Genomic DNA, 23330 nt, shown 5'->3' with positions numbered 1-23330 from the left:
AGGAGACTCTATGAAGCTTTAGTACCACATACCCATAAGCTCTAGAGCTAGAAAGATAGGTGATTTAGCCCAACCTTTCCTTTTTAAAAATGAGAAAAGGAAGGCTCAGAAATATAAGTAATTTTCCTCAGGCCACACAGAAGAGTCAATTTGAACTCATGTTCTTTGACTCCAGATGCAGTCCTTACTGGATTTTACCACATGTCTATGCATGTTCTTATGGTTCAGTAGAAAAAAGGCTAATCTTTGACTGAGACCAGATATTTCCAGCCTGGCATTAACTAGCTCTGAAACCTCACAGACTAATCAATTTTCTACCCTGGACTTCATTTTCTTAAGGCATAAAACAAGAGGCTTGTATTAGAAGACCTCAACCACCTCTTCTATCTCTGGCATTATATGATGATCTTATTTTAATCCCCTTCTTTCCAGGGCTTGAGTTATGAAAAAACTTTAATGTGTTCATTGCTGCATGGTGTACTAAGGAAGTTTGGTCTCTATTTTGGGTTTGACTTTTCCTAGAAACTCAGCTAGTAAATGAAATAATAGGCCAGAAAGCCCATTTGTAGAATGACATATTAAACATATTTAACTGAAAACGAATTAGGCTGACAGATAGAATATATCAATACACACAGACATTAAGGATTTATTATTTGTCAGCTACTATATTATATACTGGGATGTTCAAAGGAAAAATGAAAATGGTCTCTTCTCAGATAAAACATTCTAATGAGGGAAATGAAGGGAAAAGGGGAGTGAACAAGCACTTATTAAGTACATTCTATCCACCAGGCACTGTGCTAAACACTTTATTTCAGGATTATGGGTGCTGTTATTTCCCCCATTTTATAACTGGGCAAACTGAGGCAATGAGAGATTAAGTGACTTGCTTAGGTGTCACAAAGCTAGTAAGTTTTTGAGTTGAATCTGAACTCAGGTCTTCAGACCTAGCACTCTATCTACTGTGCCTCCTTGCTGTTCTTAGCTACAAAAGTAGGTATGTTGAAGATCCTAATTATATCTATAATTATTTAAATTCTGCATTTTATATGGGAATAATCAGATCCCTTTTAAAAATGACTTCTTAGTCATTTTGTCTGATTGTTCTAGGCTACCAATTCATTAGGGCAAAGCTTTCCCATGTTCCTCTTCCAGTCTCTTGGAAAGCTACAAATTTGGTAGGCATATGGATTTTCAATTATAGCTCAGAAACTTAGCTCCTTAAAGACAAGCATTTTAATTGTTACCAGGAAAAAGCTACACTAGGAAATGAAAGTGATTAGAAAGAGAAGTGGTAGTCATGGAGTCAGCGTGGTTTCATCAAAAACTGTTCATTCTAGACCAACTTTTATCTCCTGTTTTAAAAATGGGATCATCTTATAGGTCTGATAGCTGCATTGCTACAGCGTACTGTCCCTAATTCTTTTCAACTTTTTCTGTCAGTAACAAATAAAGGTATTAAAGTTATACTTATGAAATCTTCAGATGATATGAAACTAGAGGAACAACTAACATCATATTAGTTTTCAGACCTGGAATCAAAGTGATTTTAGCAAACTAAGATTATGAGCTGATTATAAAAAGCTGACAGTTTAATAAAAAGCCATGTAAAGAACTTTTTGTTTTGTTTTGCTTAGTCTAACTAAGTATAGTGTAAGGGGAAACATGGCAAAACAAATCTGGAGAAAAACAATCTGAAGACTTGGGAGATTTTTGTGCCCACCAAGCTTAAGCCTTTTAAACTTTGTTAATCAAATTAAAGTATCCAGAACAAAGGAGGTGCTATTTCATGATGGGATTTGAAATCAGAAGGTCTGGGTACAAATCTCAATTCTAAACAATATCCATATGATTCCAAGCCTCAGTTTCCTCTTTTATAAAATAGGGATAATACTGTTTGTACTATCTTACAAGGTTTTTGTAGGAACTTATTTTTGTAGACCTCAAAACAACTTAGACATAGGAGTTTTTACTATATATATATTTGTTGAGCTTTACACTAGGCAGGCCACCTGTGAAATATATCTTGTTCTGGGCACCATACTTAAGGACATTGATAATCTTAAACTTTTCCAAAGGAAAAGTGACTAGAAAAGAAAGGGATTGTAAACTGTACTATGCAAGAATCAAGTGAAGGGACTGGAGAAAACTTGGGGTTGTGGGGTGGCAAGGGAAGGATGATTTTAATCATAAGAATTTTAAATTGTCATATGGAAGGGTCTGATTCTGTTTGATTTGAGGGGGCAGAGCTAGGAATAATGGGGAGATGTTTTAGGGAGACATATTTTAGCTAGCTCTTAGGACAGACTTCCTACTAATTAAAGCTACCCAAAATGGAATGGGCTGCTTCACGAGGTGCTGTATTCAACCTCCCTAGAGCTTTTCTTGTTAACTGCAGTGTATCGGACTTTCATAGAATAGATTCTAGCCTGTTAAAGGTTGCACTTAGTGAATTCTGTGTTGACATTCTATGACTCTGATTCACTGCAGATATTTCAAGTGCATATTTCATGACAGAATGTGAATGCTCATCTGGAAAGAATATTATAGCAGGGATTACTTTATGGGATGAGGATTAGATTTAGATGATTTTTAAGGTCCCTTTGAATGTATGCTTTTGCAGTATGATATTATGAATTCTGGGCCCTTTTTTTTCTTCAAAAGGTAATACCTATTAAATGTGTCAAATAATTACATCCATCTCTGAAATTTTGATATGTCTTTAATAATACCAGTTTGGAGAAACTGAATACTAACTTTGGGGATATGCAAGATCTATATTTGGGGATGACATTCTTTCTCTTAAAGCATTTAAATTCTTAAGTTCTAAGACATCTTGTTCTTTTCAAGAAATGAAGAGAATGGAATGGATTTTAGCATTTTATTCTTATTGGAAAATATGTACCAAAAATAGTTTCAAATAACATTATTGAACTATTTCTTGGGTGATAGAAACTGACAATCAGAGAGTATAGAGCAGATTTTGAGAGAGCAGTTGCCGGCATTCAATGTCTTTGTTATTTCTTTCTCCCTCTTCTCTACCAAAAGTATTTGTGATTTAGCTTTGTGATTTAAATTCCAAAAATTAAAAAGGGAAAAATGCTCAAAAAACATTTCTGCTATCATTATTACTCTGCTATCTGTTATGGTAAGTTGTGTTAAGAATTTGCACACCTAAACTTATCTTTAGAAAGCATTTTAGAATTAAGAAAAAATGATCCTCCTAAACTTATTATTGTGAGGATCAGGGAGTGATCTCATATCTATTTCCATAGGCATCAGATAGCAGGGCCAGGGCTTCGCTTCATGTCTCTCTCCTCAAATTCAGTGTTCTCTCCACTGCTCTCTTCTATTCTTTAAAAAGTAAGAACAACAACAACAACAACAACAAAGTAAGAACAATGGCAAGTTCTAGTGAGTGTAACGTCATCCATTTCTGAATTGTAGGTTTTTGAAATCTAGCAGTCCTTTCTGCAGAGTTGAGGTAACCATCTAAAGGGAATAGTATTACTTCTAATTTCTGTCTTGTCCTTTATTGCAGGTGGCATAAAGTGTCCAATTTGCAGCTTTGTTTATGGAACTAAATGGGAATTCAACAGGCATTTGAAGAATAAACATAGATTGAAATTAATGGAAAGTGATGATGATACCAAGTGGGAGGTAAACCTTTAATGTGGTGGTAGTTATCGTCCCCAGATCTACAAAGCCATTTTTTCTCCTTCATGATTAAAAAGTGAACATGAAGGTTTGCTAACTTGCACAAAAAGCAAGTACAATTTTCTGGCAATACTTTCAGTTTTTAAATATGTAAATTCTAGAATCTTCAAAGACTGTGTTTGATAATTGTGGGTATTGTCTTGAAAAAGAAGATCTAGTCTCTTAGGCGAATGCTTGCTTTTTTCATTTAAAACATGGCATGTTAGAAAATGGAGCAAAAGTAAGGTATTTATGGCCACTTTTTAGAAGATCTCTAAGGAAAGAGAAAATTATTACTTGATTTTATTCCCCTAATTCCTCCCCTCCCTTTCCTCTTCCTGTCAGGAGAGAGATTAAAGTCAGAGACCATGTTGAAGAAAACCTACAGAAACTGTATTGAGTTTATGACCAAATTTGAAGCTAGCATTCCAGGTCTAGAACATGGCTATTACAAATGAATTAATAGCAGTAAATGGCCCAAGCAAAGAGAATAAAGCCTTCCAAATTGTAGACACCTAATAAAAGTTTATTGGGATGAAGTATATTATTTATATCACTGTATTTTCAAATTTACTCTTAAGAACTTTCTTGCCACTAAAAAAATTTCTGAACAAAAGCCTCATGTATAAATGTCAATCACTTTTAATCTCTCATAGATTTATAGTAATATTTGTTAAATTCCATTTCCCTGGAAAACACATTTCCACATACCCTCAACATAATGAATACAACAATAACCTGGAAGTTGGTAAAAAATCCTTCTGAAGTACAGAAGGTCTCAATTTCAAAGCATAGCTATTTTTTTCCATCATTGATATAGGGAGCCCCTTATCAGCACTCACCCAGAGCCTATTAACTTAGAATGGAATTTGATAAAACATCAGTAGATTAAGAGCAGGAATTATCTCTCTCACAGGGTTTTCACACACAAAAAAAATCCTTTGTAAACTTTAATCTTTTAGATAAATATGAATGTGTATTATTTATGTGCTGTTAATTGTTATAGTGAATTATATTCTCTAAGATGGCAGGGATGCTAAATCTGTGTTGCTATCAATATATAGAATTCCTTATGTAGAAACTTTCTACCATTATGGTCAGGAACTCCTCTGTAACTTGTAGACTTTGAGAGTTGTGTAGAGAGGGACTATGTATTCGAGGGGTTAAATGACTTGCCCTATATGAGTCTTGGTCTCATAGCCAGTGTGGATCAGAGGCAAAACCTGAATACTCTACTTCCTCTAAGTTGGCTTTGTCCTCTACTGTACAGACTGCCCTTTATTATATATTAATTATATTATAATAATCTTAATAATATAGATATATTTAGAATAGGAAGAAGAAACAAATAATGGCAAAGACATAAGATGAGAAATATAAAACACAGATACAAAAAGTTAAAAAACTAGTCATAGCCCCCTTGGTCGATTTTATGTAACAAAAATCAGCCCTGTTTTACTCAATAGCCCTTAAGAGTGTTATATAAAATAGTACCAGAAATGGTTTAAATAATAACCTTGAATTAAGAAAAAGAGCATAAGATCACAGATTGAGCTTGAATTATTTATTCATTACAAAATTTGGAAGTAATATATTTTGGGGAAAATAATTCTACTAAAATACTTTAAATACTTTTGGCCCTTTAAAGAATAAGATCCAGTTTTTCAGGATCTTTTATCAGTAGAATAACTCATTTTCTGACAATGTGATATTAATGAATTATTGTTTTAAGTTGTCTGTCTTGTCATTAATTTTTCATCAAGCCAATATATGGACTGGAATCTTCAAGGAAAAGCACTCTTTTAATATGCATTTGTATTTAGCTTGCTACAGAAATTTCTGAGGAATCATCCACCCAGTACCTTCACATCACAGAAGCTGAAGAAGATGTTCAAGGAACTCAGGCAACTGTAGCAGCTCTACAGGACTTCAGATATACCTCAGAGAATGGTGAGAGAATTTAAAAAAGGGTCCCTTAAATGGATCTTTCTCTTTATCTATATGTAGGACAATGTCTTGGAACACGGCCCTGGTAGTTGAGAAAGGAAACTCTCTCTGACACCACAGAACCAATTACTTTTTTTTAAACCCTTATCTTCCAACTTAGAATCAATACTCGGTATTGATTCTAAGGCAGAAGAGTGGTAAAGGCTAGGCATTGGGGGTTCAGTGACTTGCCCAGGGTTACATAGCTAGGAAGTGTCTGAGGCCAGTATCGAACCTAGAACTTTCCATCTCTAGGCCTGACTCTCAATCCACTGAGCTACCCAGCTCCTCCCAAACAATTGCTTTTTAAGTATCAGGAGATGACTATTAGACTTGGTGTCAATAACCTGGTTTGAATCCCATCTCTGCTTTTTACTGAGTGATCCTATACAAGTTATTTTACCTGTTTTGGACTTGGTATCCTCATTTATAAAATGAAGTGATAAGACTAGATATTTCCAGAGCTAAAGTCTATAATTCTAAGACCTCTAGGCCTAAAGAAATGCAAAAAAAAAAAAAAAAAAAAAAAAGAGCATGTTTTTGTATATCTCTTTATAAGTTTCAAAGTATTTTCCATATAACATTACCATTTTTAGAACAATCATATATTGGCAAAGCTGGTATTTATAAGCATTTTCTAGATAAGAAGCTTTGGCTTAGTGATTGACTTACTTATGTTTGCAAGGCTAGCACATAGCATATCCAGAACTAAAATCTAGGTCTTCTTACCCCTAGTCCAGTATACCTTCCTGTGCAGCTTGTCTTGATCCACACTGATCCCTCAGCCTTTACTGGGAGGTAAAGATACCTGATTACTCATAATGAAGTTGTACCAGGCCAGGGCTTGATGTTTTATTTTATTTTATTTTATTTTATTTTATTTTGTTTTGTTTTGTTTTGTTTTATTTTATTGCTCTTTTTTTTTTTTTTTTGCTCTGTTTTATTTTTCATTTACCTGGAGAAGTTAAATTCTGTAGTTTATGATTTCATAGAATTAGCTTTAAAACATACTTGAGTATTGCTAGCTGTCTCAGGGAGGGTCCCCAAATTCTCCAAATTATTTATAAAATCTAATGTTATATTCACATAGAATTAAAGTTGGAAGGGATCTGAAAGAGGACTTAGGCTAGCCCCCTCATTTTATACATGAGGAAGTTGAGGTTTTGAAAACTTAAAGTCATGCAAGTGATACTATATTTTCTTATTTTTAAAATTACACATAGAAACAATTTTTAACAATTATTTTCTGACACTTTACAATTTAGATTCTTTCTCTGCCTCCCTCCCCTCTATCCTTGAGGTGGAATATAGTCTTATATAGGTTATGCCTGTACTTTCATAACACAATATAGTTTCAATTTTGCCTCACCTTTTTATTTAAATATTCGTGACATGAATTTAAACGACTTCATTCACTTTAGAGATTCTTACTTTCATTAATTAAAGAATAGACCCTCTATATGGCCTCCTGAGAGTTCCCCAAGTGCTCGAAACATTCTACCCAATCAAAGATTTGTAGTGGGGCTTCATAGCTCAGAGCATTATTTGTGAATGAGATAGAAAGGAGATGAATTTACAAGTAACTGAATAGTGAGAATGAATTTTATATATATTTTTTTTCATTTAAAGTTTAAAGGTTTAGTTTTTCATAGTACCTTAGAACTCAAAGGAATCTCAGGAGCCACTTAGTCCAGTTTATGCCTGATCAAGAATTTCCTCTACAACATACATGACATGTGGTAATCCAGGCTCCACTTGAAGAATGTTTAAAGATGGAAAGTCTCCTGTCCCTTCTGGCACCCTGTTCTACTTTTTTTTTTTTTTTTTTTTTTTTTTTTTTTAGCATTTTTACTTTCTGAAATCTTATTCTCTGCAATTTTTATCCTTTGCTTCTAGTTCTACCCTGTATAGGCAAGCAGGACAAGCCCGATCTCCCAAGGCCAGAACATGGCCCATCAGACACTTGAAAAAGCTATCTTGTCTTTCCTAAGAATTCTCATCTCTATTTTAAATAATTCCAGTTCTTTCAAGTAATTCTTATATGTTCTGGTTTCTAGTTTCTTAGTCATCAGAGTCACAGTGAGCTTCTAGCTCCTTTACTTGAGTTTCCCTTGTCTCTCACAGGGTAGAGTTGGTGGAGAATGATAGAAAGCCTAGGACTGAGCCAGCTTTCATCTTTCCCCACCTCAGCTCAATGACAAGTATTCAGCTTCTCCTTTAAAACTTCCCCCTTTTCCTTCCCTTAACAGAGCAAATAATGTTCTACTTAGAGAAACTGCACTTTGGCAACGGTAATTGTCATCAAAGAATACAAACAAATAACAAAAATAGGAAAAACAAAGTAGCGATCAGAAATTACTCAAACCAGTTTTTTGATTGTAGACTCAAAAATTCAGAGAATACTCAGTGAGGTTCAGATCATGAGTAAATATACTGTATTATACCATCCAGAACTTCATTTGGTTATGAGGCAGAACTCAAGGAAGTGGGAGGTAATTTTTCGAAATCAAGCTGTTTTCTTTGAGAATTACCACTTTGTATTCTCATTGAAATTTAGCTTGAATTGGCCTTGAAATTAATACTTTAATTGTTATCCCCTTATCATACAGAAATCATCATATTGTTTTAGGTTCTTCGGGGACCAAGAAACTGTTGTATTTCAAGTCTTAAGAAACTCGTAGAAAATTCCTCTATCAGAACCAGGCAATATAAGGAAACTTAGTTGGTTCTTCTTTTGTACCTTAGGAGCCTGGTGGGAATTTACAGGATGATACTTTTTTTCAACTCATTTTACATACATGGAGAATATTCTCCGAGAGAGAGAGAGAGAGAGAGAGAGAGAGAGAGAGAGAGAGAGAGAGAGAACAAACTCTATGCTAAATAAATAGCCTGGCTCTTAAGCTCCTCCTTATCTTCCTCTTGGTGGATTTATGGTTTTCTATAAACCAGGCAACCATTCAAACCTTGAGGACATTTAAGACAAGACTATGTTGGAAGTTAATAAAACATTTAATTCTGTAAGCTTAAGTACAAGAGTTTTTAATGTTTTTATATTTGGTTTGGTAGATGCTAGAGAATGAAACATTTTGACTTCACGTGAATAATATGAGGAAAATAAAACAACTTCCTAACAATTATATCTTTCTGGATGTGAAATGTGCTTTCTTAGGAGATAGAGGGTTCTTCACCCCTGGTACTCTTCAGGCAGATATAGGGAGGCCACTTGTCAGGTATGCTGGAGAAGGGTCCTTGGCCAAATATAGGTTAGACAAAATGATCTTTCGTGTCCCTTCTAGCACTGAGATCCTGTGATTCAAAGCATGTTTTAAAATGTTTTAGAGGGAAAGAAAGTTTGATTACAATGCTTTTCTTAATGCATGATAAAGATTTAATACTTATCTATTGGCCTGAATTGAGTTGAAAATACTAATTCCATTGCAGCAGTTCTCTCTTCATACACATAAGTTTCCATTATATAAAGTTCATACACACAATTACAAACCATATTCTGTTTTCTAAACTAAACATATCTGAATCTCTTTCGTCAATAATATGTTGATTCAAACTGGAATACAGCCTATAACAAGCCATATATAATAATGAGAAAATTGGCACAAAATTTTCTGCTCTTGTACTATCATAGCAGTCAAACCTGACCATTAAAAAAAGTATTAATTTTCCTTCTAGCAAATTAGTGGCAAGGAGCATAGTACTGTGCTCATGTTATATATCTTACAGCTGGTCCAACAGCTGGTAATAGTGGTTGGTGTATCCTAAAAAGCTGCTCTGATACATGTTTCAAGCTTCAGAGATAATTCAGAGAGAATCCTGAGCTTAAATTCTTTTAATATGATTAAGTCCTATACTTTGGAAATGGAGATACCTATCCAAGTGCCTTTTTTTCTGGTTTGTAATTAGTATCTCATTTCAGATCTGTCCATAATAAGAGAATGACTTAATTTCAGGTTGCCAATCACTACCCTATCATGGAATTCCTATCTTGTGAATGCACTGTCTGTTGCAAATAAGGCTGGGACTAAAAATCCATGTGTTCTTTGAAAATGGTATCTTACTTTCCATAACAAGGGAAACTTCTTGATTATAATTGTCTCCTGCTTTTGTCTTTCTAATAAGGTGAAAGACTTGATCCCACAGCTGTGAATATACTTCAACAAATTATTGAGCTGGGAACAGAGACCCATGATGCTGCTGCTGTTGCCTCGGTGGTTGCCATGGCACCAGGAACTGTTACAGTGGTGAAGCAGGTAAGGGCCCTTTATCTTCCCATAAAATGGGCAGCCCAAACTTCCTGATCCCTACCTCCCCAACACCATCTCTACCATCTCTGCCAAGAACTTATTTTCTCAAGGCTAAGTTCTAGGGAAGAAGGTGAAATGACTACTCCAAATCAATGGAGACTACTTTACTGTACTTATCTCTTTTCCTGAAGATGTTATTAAGTATTACATTTACAAAATCTGTGTGTGTGTGTGTGTGTGTGTGTGTGTGTGTGTGTGTGTGTTGGAAACTTCCAGAAACTGTTTTTCTATTTCTTTAAAAGATGAATGACGACCATCCTACCCAAATTAATTTTTATTTAGTGCTATACCTATCAAACTACCAAAAAACTTTTTTACTGAATTAGAAAAAAAACTATAACAGAGTTCATTTGGAAGGACAAAAGACCAAGAATATCAAGGGAAATAATGAAAAAAAAATATGAAGGAAGGGGCCTAGCAGTACCAGATCTTAAATTGTACTATAAAGCAGTAGTCATCAAAACAATATGGTACTGGCGAATAGACAAAGGAGGATCAGTGAAATAATCTTGAGGTAAGCAAGCTCAGCAAGACAGTCTATGATAAACCCAAAGAACCCAGCTTTTGGGACAAAAATCCACTATTTGACAAAAAATGCTGGGAAAATTAGAAAACAATATGGGAGAGGTTGGGTCTAGATCAACATCTCATACCCTATACCAAGATAAATTCAGAATGGGTGAATGACTTGAATATAAAGAAGGAAACTGTAAGTAAATTAGGTAAGCACAGAATACTTGTCAGATCTCTGGGAAAGGAAATATTTTAAAACTAAGCAAGAGTTAGAAAAAATTACAAAATGTAAAATAAATAATTTTGATTACATTAAACTAAAAAGGTCTTGTACAGATAAAACCAATGCAACCCAAATTAGAAGGGAAGCAACAAATTGGGAAAAAATCTTTATAACAGAAACCTCGGACAAAGGTCTAATTACTCAAATATATAAGGAGCTAATCAATTGTACAAAAAAATCAAGCCATTCCCCAATTGATAAATGGGCAAGGGACATGAATAGGCAATTTTCAGATAAAGATCAAAACTATTAACAAACACATGAAAAAGTGTTCTAAATCTCTAATAATTAAAGAAATGCAAGTCAAAACAACTCTGAGGTACTACCTCACACCTAGCAGATTAGCTAACATGGCAGCAAAGGAAAGTGGTGAATGTTGGAGGGGATGTGGCAAAATTGGGACATTAATGCATTGTTGGTGGAGTTGTGAATTGATCCAACCATTCTGGATGTCAATTTAAACTATGCCCAAAGGGCTTTAAAAGACTATCTGCCTTTTGATCCAGCCATAGCACTGCCTGGTTTATGCCCCAAAGAGATAATAAGGAAAAAAAACAACCTTGTACAAAAATATTTATAGCCATGCTCTTTGTGGTGGCAAAAAATTGGAAAATGAGTGAATGTCCTTCAATAGGGAAATGGCTGAACAAATTGTGGTATCTGTTGGTGATGGAATAATATTGTGCTCAAAGGAATAATGAACTGGAGGAATTCCATGTAAACTGGAATGATCTCCAGCAATTGATGCAGAGTGAAAGAAGCAGAACCAGGAGAACATTGTACACAGAGACTGATACACTGGCACAATAGAACATAACAGACTTCTCTACTAGCAGCAATGCAAGGATCTAGAGCAATGCTGAGGGACTTATGAGAAAGAAAACTAGCCACATTCAGAGGAAGAACTGTGGGATTAGAAACAAAGAAGAAAAACAACTGCTTGAACACATGGGCTGATGAGGATATTATTGGGGATGTAGACGCTAAATGATAACTCTAGTCCAACTATCAATAATATGGAATTAAGTCTTAATCAATGATACATGTAAAACCCAGTGGAATTGTGCATCAGCTATGGGGGTTGGGGGGCTTCGGGGGAGAGGGAAAGAACATGAAACGTGTAACTATGGGGAAATATTCAAAATAAAAATTTTAAAAAGGAAAAAATAAATAAAAGAAACAAAAATATAGTGGTATCCAAAAAAAAAAAAAAGAGAGATGAATGGCTAAATTTGTTTTGGAAACAAAATATGATAAATGAATTTACTTATATGTTCCTGAAGTATGTATAAGTCAATTAAGATTTCCTCATTGTTTGAAATACTGTGACTGCTGACATTTTGATGTTTTTAATTATTGGGAGATAAGGGTATAAAAAGAAATAGAAGGATAGGAATATATTTTTCTTCAGGCTAACCTTCAATTTAAGTCATTTTTTAAAGACCCTACTATATGCAGGCCCCCTGTACTAACCTGTGGAAATGCAACCATGAAAGGAAAAACACTTCATGTCCTCAAAGAACTTATATTTACTGGGGGAACCTGACATGTACACCAATAAACAAATATGAAATAAGTTTTGAAGAAGTAAAACACTAACTACTGGGGAAATTAAGCAGGAATTATAAAAAGGAAGCAACACTTAGGCATTAACTTGAAAGGGCATAGGAATTATATGAGGCAGAACTGAAGTGGGGAGTTCATTTGAGACCTGGAGGCAGAAGATGGAATATCATTTAGAGGGCCAACAAGTTGTTTATTGGAGCTAGAATATAGAGTTCAGAGGCCAGGAAGAGGAGTTTGTATTTTATTTTAGAGGAAATAAGGATCCACTGAAACTTTTTGAGCCAGGGAGTTGGCTCCAAAGCAAAAAGCAAAAGTTGTACCTTTGCTTTGGAAATATTTTGGCAGCTGTGGAGGATGTAATGGATAGATTCTAGAAGCAAGGAAGGCAATTAGGAAGTTATTGCAGTAGTCCTGGTGAGCAGTAATGAAACCTTGGCCTAAGGTTGGAGGTATGTGAAAAGAGAGAAGGGAATGGATGTGAGAGATATTGTAAAGGTAGAGTTGACAAAGCTTGGCCACTGTGGCAGAAGGAAATATCAAGGATGACTTTGAAGTTGCAAGTGTAGAAAACTGAGGTGGGTGGTGCTCTTGAGAGAAATAAGGAATATAAGAAAGGAGGGTCAGAAAGACTTGGCCACATGGCATAGGAAGTCTTGAGTTCAAATTTCAACTCTGACACAAATTGTTCCTGACCCTGGTTAAGTCACTTAACCTCTAAATAGAGTTCAGTCAGTCCTTTCAAATGGTGAGATAAAGGGAAGACCATGATTTTCATTAGCATAGAAAGTTTTTCAGAGGGAGCTCCATACATCCATGAAACCACAGACCTGATACTTACCTCCCAAAAAAGGAAAAGGAGGAGGATGCTTGGGGGAAAAAAATAAATGAGTTCCATTGTAAATTTAGAGTTTGAGATGCCTATTTATGGGACATCCACGTAGAGATGTCCAGCAAGCAATAAATAGGTGATATGAATCTTGGCCTCAGGAGAGAGATGTATATCTTCAATACATAAATAAAAATACTTTATTTCAAAATATCTTTGTAAAAATTCAAAGCTAAGAAAGAGATAGGCTATGATAAATATAAATCAATAACTAGGGATAGATGGTTTTACTTAAGAGTCACTAGTTTTAGATGATTTATTTCCTTTTGTTCCATTCTCAGTAAAGATATAGAGCATCTCTTGCAACTTAGGAATCACAGAATATGGCCCTTGTAACCTTTTAGACTCCCTCAAGGAAATAACAAATCAATAGCATTCCTCAAAAACTTAGATAAATAAGTGAAGCATTCCATAGGAAAGGGAGGGATAGAGAAAGAGGGAGAATTGACCAAAGGGGGAAAAAAAGTGGGGGTGAGTATTTGGAATTAAACTATGTAGTAGGTTTGATTATAAGAAAACATTCCTTGTTAAAGGGCAGAAGACAAGGAGAAGTGACCAAATACTTTTGCAATTGGGAAAAAAGTCCTTTTAGACAAAACTGCAGGGTCTCTTTTCTAAGGACAAGTAGTTGTCACAACATTGGATCAGACCATTTGCTTTACTCTGCCTTGTGTAATTTGTTAAATTTTATTTTTCTTTCTTCCTTTTTCTTTCTTTTTCCTTTTCTTTTCTTTCTTTATTTTTATCTCAATAGAGGTTGGGAACTCTATAATATTAGGTGTCCTGCTTTATCCCACCCTACCTTTCTCCTTCTTTTATATTCTTCTCCTCCTTATACACTGTACAATTCAGCCATAAAGGCATCCTTGCTATTCTTTACACAAAACCCTTCATCTCTAGTTACTTATCTTTGCATTGACTTTCCCCCATGTCTATTCCTACTCTTCCTCACTTTTATATCTTAGAATTCTTGGCTTCTTTTTAGACTCAGCTCACACCCTGCTTTCTTCAGGAGACCTTTCCGGGTTCCCCTGGTTATTAGTGCCTTTTCCTCTAAAATTGCCTTCCATCTCAGCTAAGTGGTTTAGTGGATTGAGAACCAGGCCTAAAGACAGGAGGTTCTGGGTTCAAATCTAGTCTGAGTCTTCTAGCAGTGTGGCTCTGGGCACTTAACCTCTACTGCCTAGTCTTTCCCATTCTTCTGCCTTGGAACCAACGTACCTTATTGATTCTAAGATGGAAGAAAAGGGTTAAAAAATTACCTTCCATTTGCTCTGTATGTATAATGTATGTTCTTAATTCTTTAGATTTATCTCCATCATTAGAATATAAGCTTTTTGAAGGAAAGGATGATTTTCATCTTTGTATAAGCTTCATACTTAGGCTAGTGCTTGGCACATGGTAAGCACTCAATAAAAGTTGATCAATTGATGTAGGAGGTGGCACTCGGTCTGAGTTTTGAAGGAAGCTAGGAATTCTAAGAGGCAGACATAGCATGGGATAATAACCTCTACAAAGGCCCAGGAATGGGGCTGTTCTTATAGTAGTGTTTTGTAGGATCAGTAAGTAGGCCAGTGTGCCTAAAACTTAGAACATGAAAGTATAGCTTGCTAGGTGGCACAGTGAACACAGCTCAGGGCCTAGACATTAGTAAGTTCTGAGTTCAAATTTAGCCTGTCGTGACAGTGCGCAAGTCAATTATCTCTCTGAACTTCAGATTTTTCCTCTGTAAAATGTGATTAATACTTTTCCTGCCTACTTCCCAAAGCCATTGTAAGGGTAAGTTTAGGTAAGTATATGTAAAGTGTTTGAAAGTTAACTATAAAACACTATTATTATCATTATTATACTTAGTTACTGCCACAGTTCAACAACACTTCACTTACTGGAAGATTACAATTTCAGTAAGACTTTCAAGTAAAGAATGTAGCCTTAAAAACGTCACACACATGCCATTTTCCATAGAACCTGGGTCTGGCTTAAGCTTAAACTGATTCAAGTAGATTAAATCGAGATTGCTTTTCCTTATAAGTCAAATATCACCATCATCATATTTGAAGGATCTTTATTAAAAGAATTGTATGGGGCTGGGGTCAGGGTAAGTGGGGGGCTGACCAAAAACCTATGATCAGTGATTAGAAGATTCAGGTAGATACATTTTAGCTTAATATAACAAATGAACAATGTTTTTACCAAATTTCCTAAATATAAAATTGTCTCCCTTGTTAGATATTGAGTTCTCCATTACTGGAGGTATTCAGGCAAAGTCTGGTTGATCTATTATTTGGGGATATTAGAATGGGAATTCATATTTCAGGCAAAATTTGGATGAGGTGACCTCTGAGGCCCCTCTCAGTTCTCAGAATATGTGATTTTATGAATATGGCACAATAGCCTCATTTACAGTTTTATTCTTTAACTACATTCTTCAGCTCACCATGGGAAGATAAAAGTAAGACAAGCTTAAATCTGTAATTTAAAATGACCATTAAGTTAGTATGAAAGCTTGCTAAATATCGTATTTGTACCACATTCCATCTTACACGGTGGGAGAAACTAGATCTGGGTGAAGCATACATTAATTTGAATAGACCAGCATTTTCAAGTTCACTTTCCCATGTCAAGAAACAAAAACACCCTCTGGTTTTAATTTCATGTGTTCATGATTTATTAGCCTTAACCTGAAAATAAGACTCTCACAAGTTAAGAACAGACAATGATAAATGGAAATTATCCATTTCAAGGTTTTACTTCTCTGTTTTTATTTCTAGAATTGAAGTTATGGAATAAATAAGAGGTATAGGGTTGGGATGTTTGAAAAGGAAAATAAAATTACAGAGACAGAAGTGATTGAGGGGAAAATTAACAAGATATAGGAAAGATTTGGCCTAGAATGAACATCTGTTGAATTTTCAACTTTAGTCAGACCTAGGGGCTCAGTCATTTTTCTGGCTTTATTTCTTTTTCATATGTAAGCAATAAAAGTGAATTTACAAAAATCCCAAGTTTCAGAACATTCAGAAAGGGACAGAAGTAAGGGATCAGCATGTTTCAGGTAGGACTTAGAGCCAGAGCAAAAGCTCAGAGACAGATGATGAAGTATTATGTTCTAGGAGTGACAAATAGGACAATGTTCCCAGATCTAAAGGTATAAGAAAGCTAGAAAGATTGAGAATAACCAGGGCAGGAAGAGCTTTAAAGGCCTTTTAATTAATTTAATTTAATTTAATTTAAAATTAAAAAAATTTAATTAAAAGAAGTTTTAATTTTTTTCTTAGAGTAATAGGGAGCCACTGAAGTTTATTGAGAAGTGGGGTACTATTGCCAGACTGATACTTAAGTCACTGTGGCATTTGAAAGAGGATAGAGGGAATAGGGAAAGACAAGTTAGAAACTATTGCACTAGTCCACATGAGAATTGATGAAGCTCTAAATCAATATTATGTCTATATAAGTAGGAAGAAGAGAATAAATATGAGAAACATTGTGAAAGTAAAAAGAACAAGATTTCGTTATGTGAGGTGAATGAGAGTGAGAAGATGACATTAAAAGTTGTGGGCCTGGGGGGATTAGAAGGTTGATGCCCTCCAGAAGAGAAGGCATGACATGAATGAATAATAAGCAAAGGAGACTAAAAAGGAGAAGTGAGACAACCAAGAGAACCAGGAGACAATTCTATCAATGAAAATATAGAGTGGAAAATATCCTGAAGGAGAAGTGTCAAAGCCTGTAGAAAGATTAAAGAGAATTAGAATTAAGAAAAGGCCACTAGATTTGTCTATAAAGGTTATTGGTAACTTTTGAAAAAGTTGTTTCAGTTAAATAAGATTAAAGAACAGATTTCAAAGGGTTTAAAAGAGAGGAAATGAAAACACCAATTGTGGATTGCCTTTTCAAGGAGTTTAGCCAAGAAGAGGAGAAGAAATATAGGACAAAGGTAGCAGGGATAGTTGGATCATGAGAGGTTTTTTTTTTTAAGGAATAAGGGAATGCTAATGCTTAACACAGTGCCTGGCTCACAAACATTTGATGCTTGTTGACTTGTTTTGATTTGACAAATTTGACAAATACTGATTTGATTTCAGTAGAAAGGGAGATGACAGTTTGTTGGAGAAGCTAGATTAGTTCAAGAGGGCACGTAGAAGAGTTTACTTTGGAAAGAAGATGGGCCACCACTTCATCTGAAACCAGAGTGAAGAAGATAACCCAGAAAGTGGTGAGAGACAAACAGGAAAGAGGGAGCTACTCATCAATCAGTCTCAGTTTTTTTTTTTTTTAATGAAATCTAAGGCAATGAGAAGCTTAAGGACAGATGAGAAAATTTGGAGCAGCTATCGTGCTTGGTGGGATAATGAATCAATTATGGAGCAATAAAATTTTTGCTTTGCTGCAGTAAAGGTACAGTTGAGATTATGTAACATAAATGTGTTGTGAACCCAGTCAACAGTTTCATGATTTCCTTCAGCTCCATTCAGCAGCAAATGAATAGGAGTGAAGAAGATGGTTAGTGGGCATACAAACAAGAGTTGAGGTTTGACAAGGCATGCTTGGTGGGCAAGGGATAGAGCTCGGTATTATCAGTACAGTGGTGATGGACTGGGAAAGAAAAAGTACAGGGAATAGAGGACATGATGGGAATAAAGAATAGGGTTAAGGGTCAATAAGCATAGGAAAAGATGAAACTATAAAAGGTTATGATCAGATAAAAGTATTTTAGAGTTCATTAACATGGAAATAGAATACTTGTGAGGGATGTGAAGATCAAGAATAACATCCTCTGTATAGCTGAGCTGGAGTGGAATCAATCAGTCAAAAGAACTGAGTAGACTGAGAAACTGATAAATGAAGATATTTAGAGGAGACATTAATGTGTATGTTGAAGATTACTAGTATGAAGATCTCAGGCAATGGAGAGAGGAAAAAACTGTGAGCTAGGCACTGAATTCATTGAAGAAGGAAGGAAAATGTCCTGAAGTTCTATTAATGATAGTCACTAGGATTGGGATTTGTAAGTTAAGTTTTGCAAGGTTTTGCAAGAAGCCATACCTGTGGGCACAGTTTGCAGTGATACATTTTGGTAGTATGAACTTTAAAGGAGGAGAATTTGTAGAGTGAAGGTAGCAAGGGAGAATTTGAAAGGAGTAGTAGAGAGCAAGAAATAATCTGATTCCCCCATCACATCAACTAAGTTTGGACTTTTGAGAGAAAGTTAACCAGTCCTGAAAATGGTGGTAAGGGAAAAATCAGGGGGAGGAAGCTTTATTTCTGTGAAACCTAGAAGATGGAAGAAGTGACAAAAAAAGGGGTTTAAATGAAAAGAAATTTGTTAATTATGGAATAGACATTCCAGAGGGTACAGTGGAAATGAAGGGCAGATATGCAGTGAGACTTAGGCTGAGGTACATTGAGTTAAGAATGGGGAATGGGGTCTGTACAGTGGATTCAGGATCATGAAGATAAGGTGAGTGTGAAAGGATGGGAGTATGCTAATGATTGAGCAGGGAATTCACACAGAGTATGATCATCAGTGGTTAGAGAGAAATCCATTGAGGGAGGCACAAGATAGGACAGAGTCCTCCCCTCCTCTTTCATCACCCTCGCCCTGTGAGGTTCAGCTACCTAGAGATGGAGATGTCCTGTGTGGGCCTCAGGAATACTCATCTGGGAGCAGGTAGGGACAAATGGAGGTATAATTAGATAGGCAGGAAGCCAGGGTACCGTACTTATTCTGAAGTAGCCTTTGGGAGTAGGAGATAGAAAAATGTCTATCTAGAATGCTCTTCTTCCCAACTTCTGGTTCTTAATAATCTCTGGCTTCCCATAACATTCAGATCAGCATTACCTCCAAAAAACCCCTCTTTTTCTGGTCCTCTCAAGTCAATTGTGTTGTCTTCTCTAAGGTAATCTTCCATATGTTCTATATTTATCTTGCATGTTCTGATTTATTTATGTAGTATAACCCTTTAGAATGGGAGCTTCTTCATAGTAGGGACTAATTTTGTTTTTTAATTTGTGTCTCAGGTGTTTCATACTGTGCCTGGCCCATAGTAAGCGCCCAGTAAATACTTGTTGATTGATGCAAGAGAGGCTCAGAGTCATCAACTTGCAGAGTCAGGATTCACACCCAGAACTTCTGGCTGCATTTAGTTTAGTAGCCCGCAGTTTTTCCTCTATTTCGAACTGTATCTGTTTAAAAAAAATTTTCCTAAAGAAATATCCACTTTTCCAAACAAATCCATCTTCTTTCATTCTTTTCATGCCCTTTATTATTATCTATAGGTGGGATTATTAGGATAAAATTTGAATTTAAATCTGATTCCTTTCACTTGACTGGTGTAGATAATATGTTTTAAGAAGTCAGGAAGAGAGGGTGTCAGCAGAGTTTCACTTATGGACTGAGTCTGTTGTGATTAGCCTGAGAGGTAATTTCAGTAACAGCTTTGCCAAAGAGGCATAAGCTGATTGCCAACCAAGCCTAGAATTGCTGTCTGTTATTTGCAGCCCATTATTTTTGCAGAGAAATGTAATCTACTTCAGTAGTCTACAACTTACATTGGTTGTCTATTTTCAATTAAGTAGACTTCCAGACCTTTATGTTTTTATTTAGAGCCTTAAGTAATGCAACAACTTGAAGCATTGTCTTGTGCTTTGGTCGCTGAAAGTGAAATATATTTGATGGTGAAGAAACCATTCATTTATCAGCCAGTGCTTAACCCAATGACAACTTATGACCTGAGATAGAGCCTGAGCCACTCTGATGTGCTTCAGAATACAACTTCAAATCTGTTTATTTTCTTTTCAGTAATACAGAAGGTGTAATGTTTTATATGATTGTGACAAATAAGGGGGACATGAGAAATAACTACACATTTGCAAAAGTATTTCCAATTCAACAAGCAGTTTGATTCAGCTAGCATTTATTAAAAGCACATCCTTTGTGCAAGGTACAATGTAAGGCTTTGAGAATACAAAGATAAAAAGAAAAAAAAGGACTTATGCTTTAGGATATAAAGAGGGAAGGAGGAGCAGCTGGGTAGCACAGTGGAGTGAGAGTCAGGCCTAGAGACAGGAGGTCCTAGGTTCAAACCTGGCCTCAGCCACTTCCCAGCTGTGTGACCCTGGGCAAGTCACTTGACCCCCATTGCCCACCCTTACCAATCTTCCACCTATGAGACAATACACCGAAGTACAAGGGTTAAAAAAAAAAAGAGGGAAGGAGGAGGCAGCATATGTCAGTTGTGCAGATTAAATAAATAAAATATAGTTTTTGAGGAAGGAGGAAAGCATTAACACCTAAAGGGATCAGGAAGGGCTACATGCAGAAGGTGGCATTGGAACCACATCCTTAAGGAAACTAAGACTTCTTAGAAGTGAAAGGGAAGAGGAAATATACCAGGTCCTGTGAGAGGCTCAAAGGAAAAAAAAAAGAGATGGAATCCTAAGTTCAAAAGACAGCATTCAAACTAGGGATGTGTAAAGGGTAGTAGAGTGCACTAAATCTAGAAAGGTAACTTGACATCAGATTGTGAAGAAGTTTAAGTGCAGTGGAAGGAAAGCATGTTATCTTAGACACAACAGAGAGATTACTGGATCTTCTTAATTTGAGAAGAGGCAAGGTCTGATCTAGGCTTTTTAAATATCAGTTTGGCAGCTCTATAAAAGATAAAGATTAAAGAGGGGTAGAGGTTACAGGCAAGGAGATCCATTGGTCCCAACAAGAGGTGGTATGGACCTAGTCTAGGGAAATGACTATGTAAATGGAAAGCAGGGCACTGATATAAAAGATGTCATGAAGGGAGAAATAATATGACATGGCAATTATTGGATATGAAGGTATGAAAATAGAGTGCTGAATTTGGAGTCAGGAAGACCTGAGTTTAAATTCAGCTTCAAACACTGGATATGTGACCCTAGATCAATCACTTAACCTTAACTTCCTTTTCTGTACAATGGGGCTAATAATAGCAACTACCTCTTAGTATGGTTGTGAAGATAAAATGAGATATTTGTAAAGCATTTTGCAAACTTTAAAGTACTATATATTAATACTAGCTCTGTTGTTGTTGTTGTTGTTGTTGTTGTTGTTGTTGTTGTTGTTGTTGTTGATGATGATGATAATGATGAAAGAATTGAAGGTGACTTCCCTGATTGTGAATTTGGATGACTAGAAGGATAGTGATGCCCTTATAAACAGAAGCAGAGAAATTGGGAAGGTGTTTGGGGTTGAAGGTTGAATTTCAGGGAAGAGACAGTGAGTTTGATATTGAATTTGATATACCTGTGAGACATCTAGTTAGAGATTTCTGTTCAGCAGTTGATAATATATGGCTGGAGGTTAAGAGAGAGATGAAAGCCAGATGTTTTCATTTCTGTTTCATCCTCATAAAGATGGTAATTGAACCCAGAATATAGATATAGCTGTACATGGCAGTGAAAAATCTGGATCATAGAAGTAAATATTTTTGGGTGATGTTCACTAGAAGGATATGACTGTGTCATGTATAATGGGTGAAACAAAAGTTTCCTTGTTATTGAGACTTGAATAAGGATGTCAGGGTGTCTGAGGGGATTCTAATGTGTATATTAAAGCTCCCATATATAAAAGCAAGATTGGAATAGAAAGACTGAGAGTCTGGTACTGAAATAGATGAAAGAAGGGAAGCAGTTCCCTGAGAACCACTAAAGAATCATAATGAGAATTTGAGCAGGATGTTGTAGACAGGTGGAAGAACTTCCAACGAGGATGGGGAATCGAGAAATTGATGAGAAGATGGACCCATTTTTGGAGATGTAGCCAGCAGTGCTGCATCTTTTTGGGGAAGGATGTATCTATGAGTACAAGAAAGTAAATGGAGTGTTAAGAGGAAGAGTTCTAACAGGACAGGAAATGAGATCATGAGAGAATGATGGTTCTGAAGTGCATAGTGGAAACTGAGAACCAAGCAGAATGGGAAATTGAATAGGACCATTTCTCTTCTCCTTCTCTATTGTTTCACTTATTGAGCTCATCAACACCCTTGCATTTAATTAACACCAATGTGCTGATGACTCCCAAATCTACCTGTCCTCCCTCAGCCTCTCTTATGACCTCCAGTTGCACATATCCATTTGCCTTTTAGACTTCTCAAACTAGATGTCCAGAAATATCTTAAACCCAATATCTCTGAAATAAGATTTCCTCCTTTTCTTTCCCCTAAACCCTTTTCTTCTCCTCTGCTATTATAAAGGGAAGCATCATCCTTCCACTCCCTCAGGCTCACCTGAGGAGTCATCCTGGATTCCTCACTCTCCACCCCAAATATCCAAGCAGTGGCCAACGCCCGTCAATCTCAGTTTTATAATGTTTCTGGAAAATTTCTGGACTATTTCTCCTCTGCCACTGCCATGGTTCAGGCCCTGATCACCTCATAGCTTCATTATTACAATAACCTGCTGGTGGGTCTGCCTGCCTCAAGTCTCTCCCCACAGTCCTTCTCATAACACATGGCTGGGCATCTAGATGGAGAAGAAGATAGAGCACTGGGCCTGGAGTCAGGAAAACAAGAGTTGAAATCCTTCCTCAGATATTTACTCACTAGCTGTGTGGCCTTCAGCTAGTCACTTCTCTGTCTCTCAGATTCCTTAACTGTAAAATATGGTAAATAATACCACCTTGCAGAGTTATTGTGAAAATCATTGAGAATATGTGTAAAGTGCTTAGCATAGTGTCTGGCACATGATAGCTTTTGGGGGAGGGGGGTTATAATTTATTTATTTGGAATATTTTTTCATGGTTACATGATTCATGATTTTTTCCACCCATCTTTCCTCCCCCCTTCTGGAGGTGATAAGCACTGTGTTATACATGTATCACATTTTCAAAACCTATTTCCATATTCATATTTGCAGTAGAGTGATCTTTTAACACCAAAACTCTAATCATATTTCCATCGAACCATGTGATCGATCATATGTTTTTCTTCTGCGTTTCTACTCCTACAGTTATTTTTCTGGATGTTGTAACATGAATAATCTTAAGTGGGGTGAACTGCCTCACAGAACTCCATAGTACCCCCAGAACTCCAGGAGAGGAGGCAGT

General features: G+C 36.1%; 1 protein-coding gene across 1 annotated transcript in view; it reads left to right on the top strand.

Moving 5' to 3' along the window:
* Positions 1-23330, top strand: part of ZFAT (zinc finger and AT-hook domain containing) — a 315315-nt gene that overhangs the window by 261583 nt on the left and 30402 nt on the right. Inside the window, exons 13-15 of the mRNA XM_044669247.1 lie at positions 3545-3663; positions 5523-5649; positions 9820-9950. Coding sequence (XP_044525182.1) covers positions 3545-3663; positions 5523-5649; positions 9820-9950 — 377 coding nt within the window. The remainder of the gene's footprint in view (positions 1-3544; positions 3664-5522; positions 5650-9819; positions 9951-23330) is intronic.

The sequence above is a fragment of the Gracilinanus agilis genome, chromosome 1 (assembly GCF_016433145.1).
Source record: "Gracilinanus agilis isolate LMUSP501 chromosome 1, AgileGrace, whole genome shotgun sequence".
NCBI lineage: Eukaryota > Metazoa > Chordata > Mammalia > Didelphimorphia > Didelphidae > Gracilinanus > Gracilinanus agilis.
This window is presented reverse-complemented; position numbering and strand designations above follow the sequence as displayed.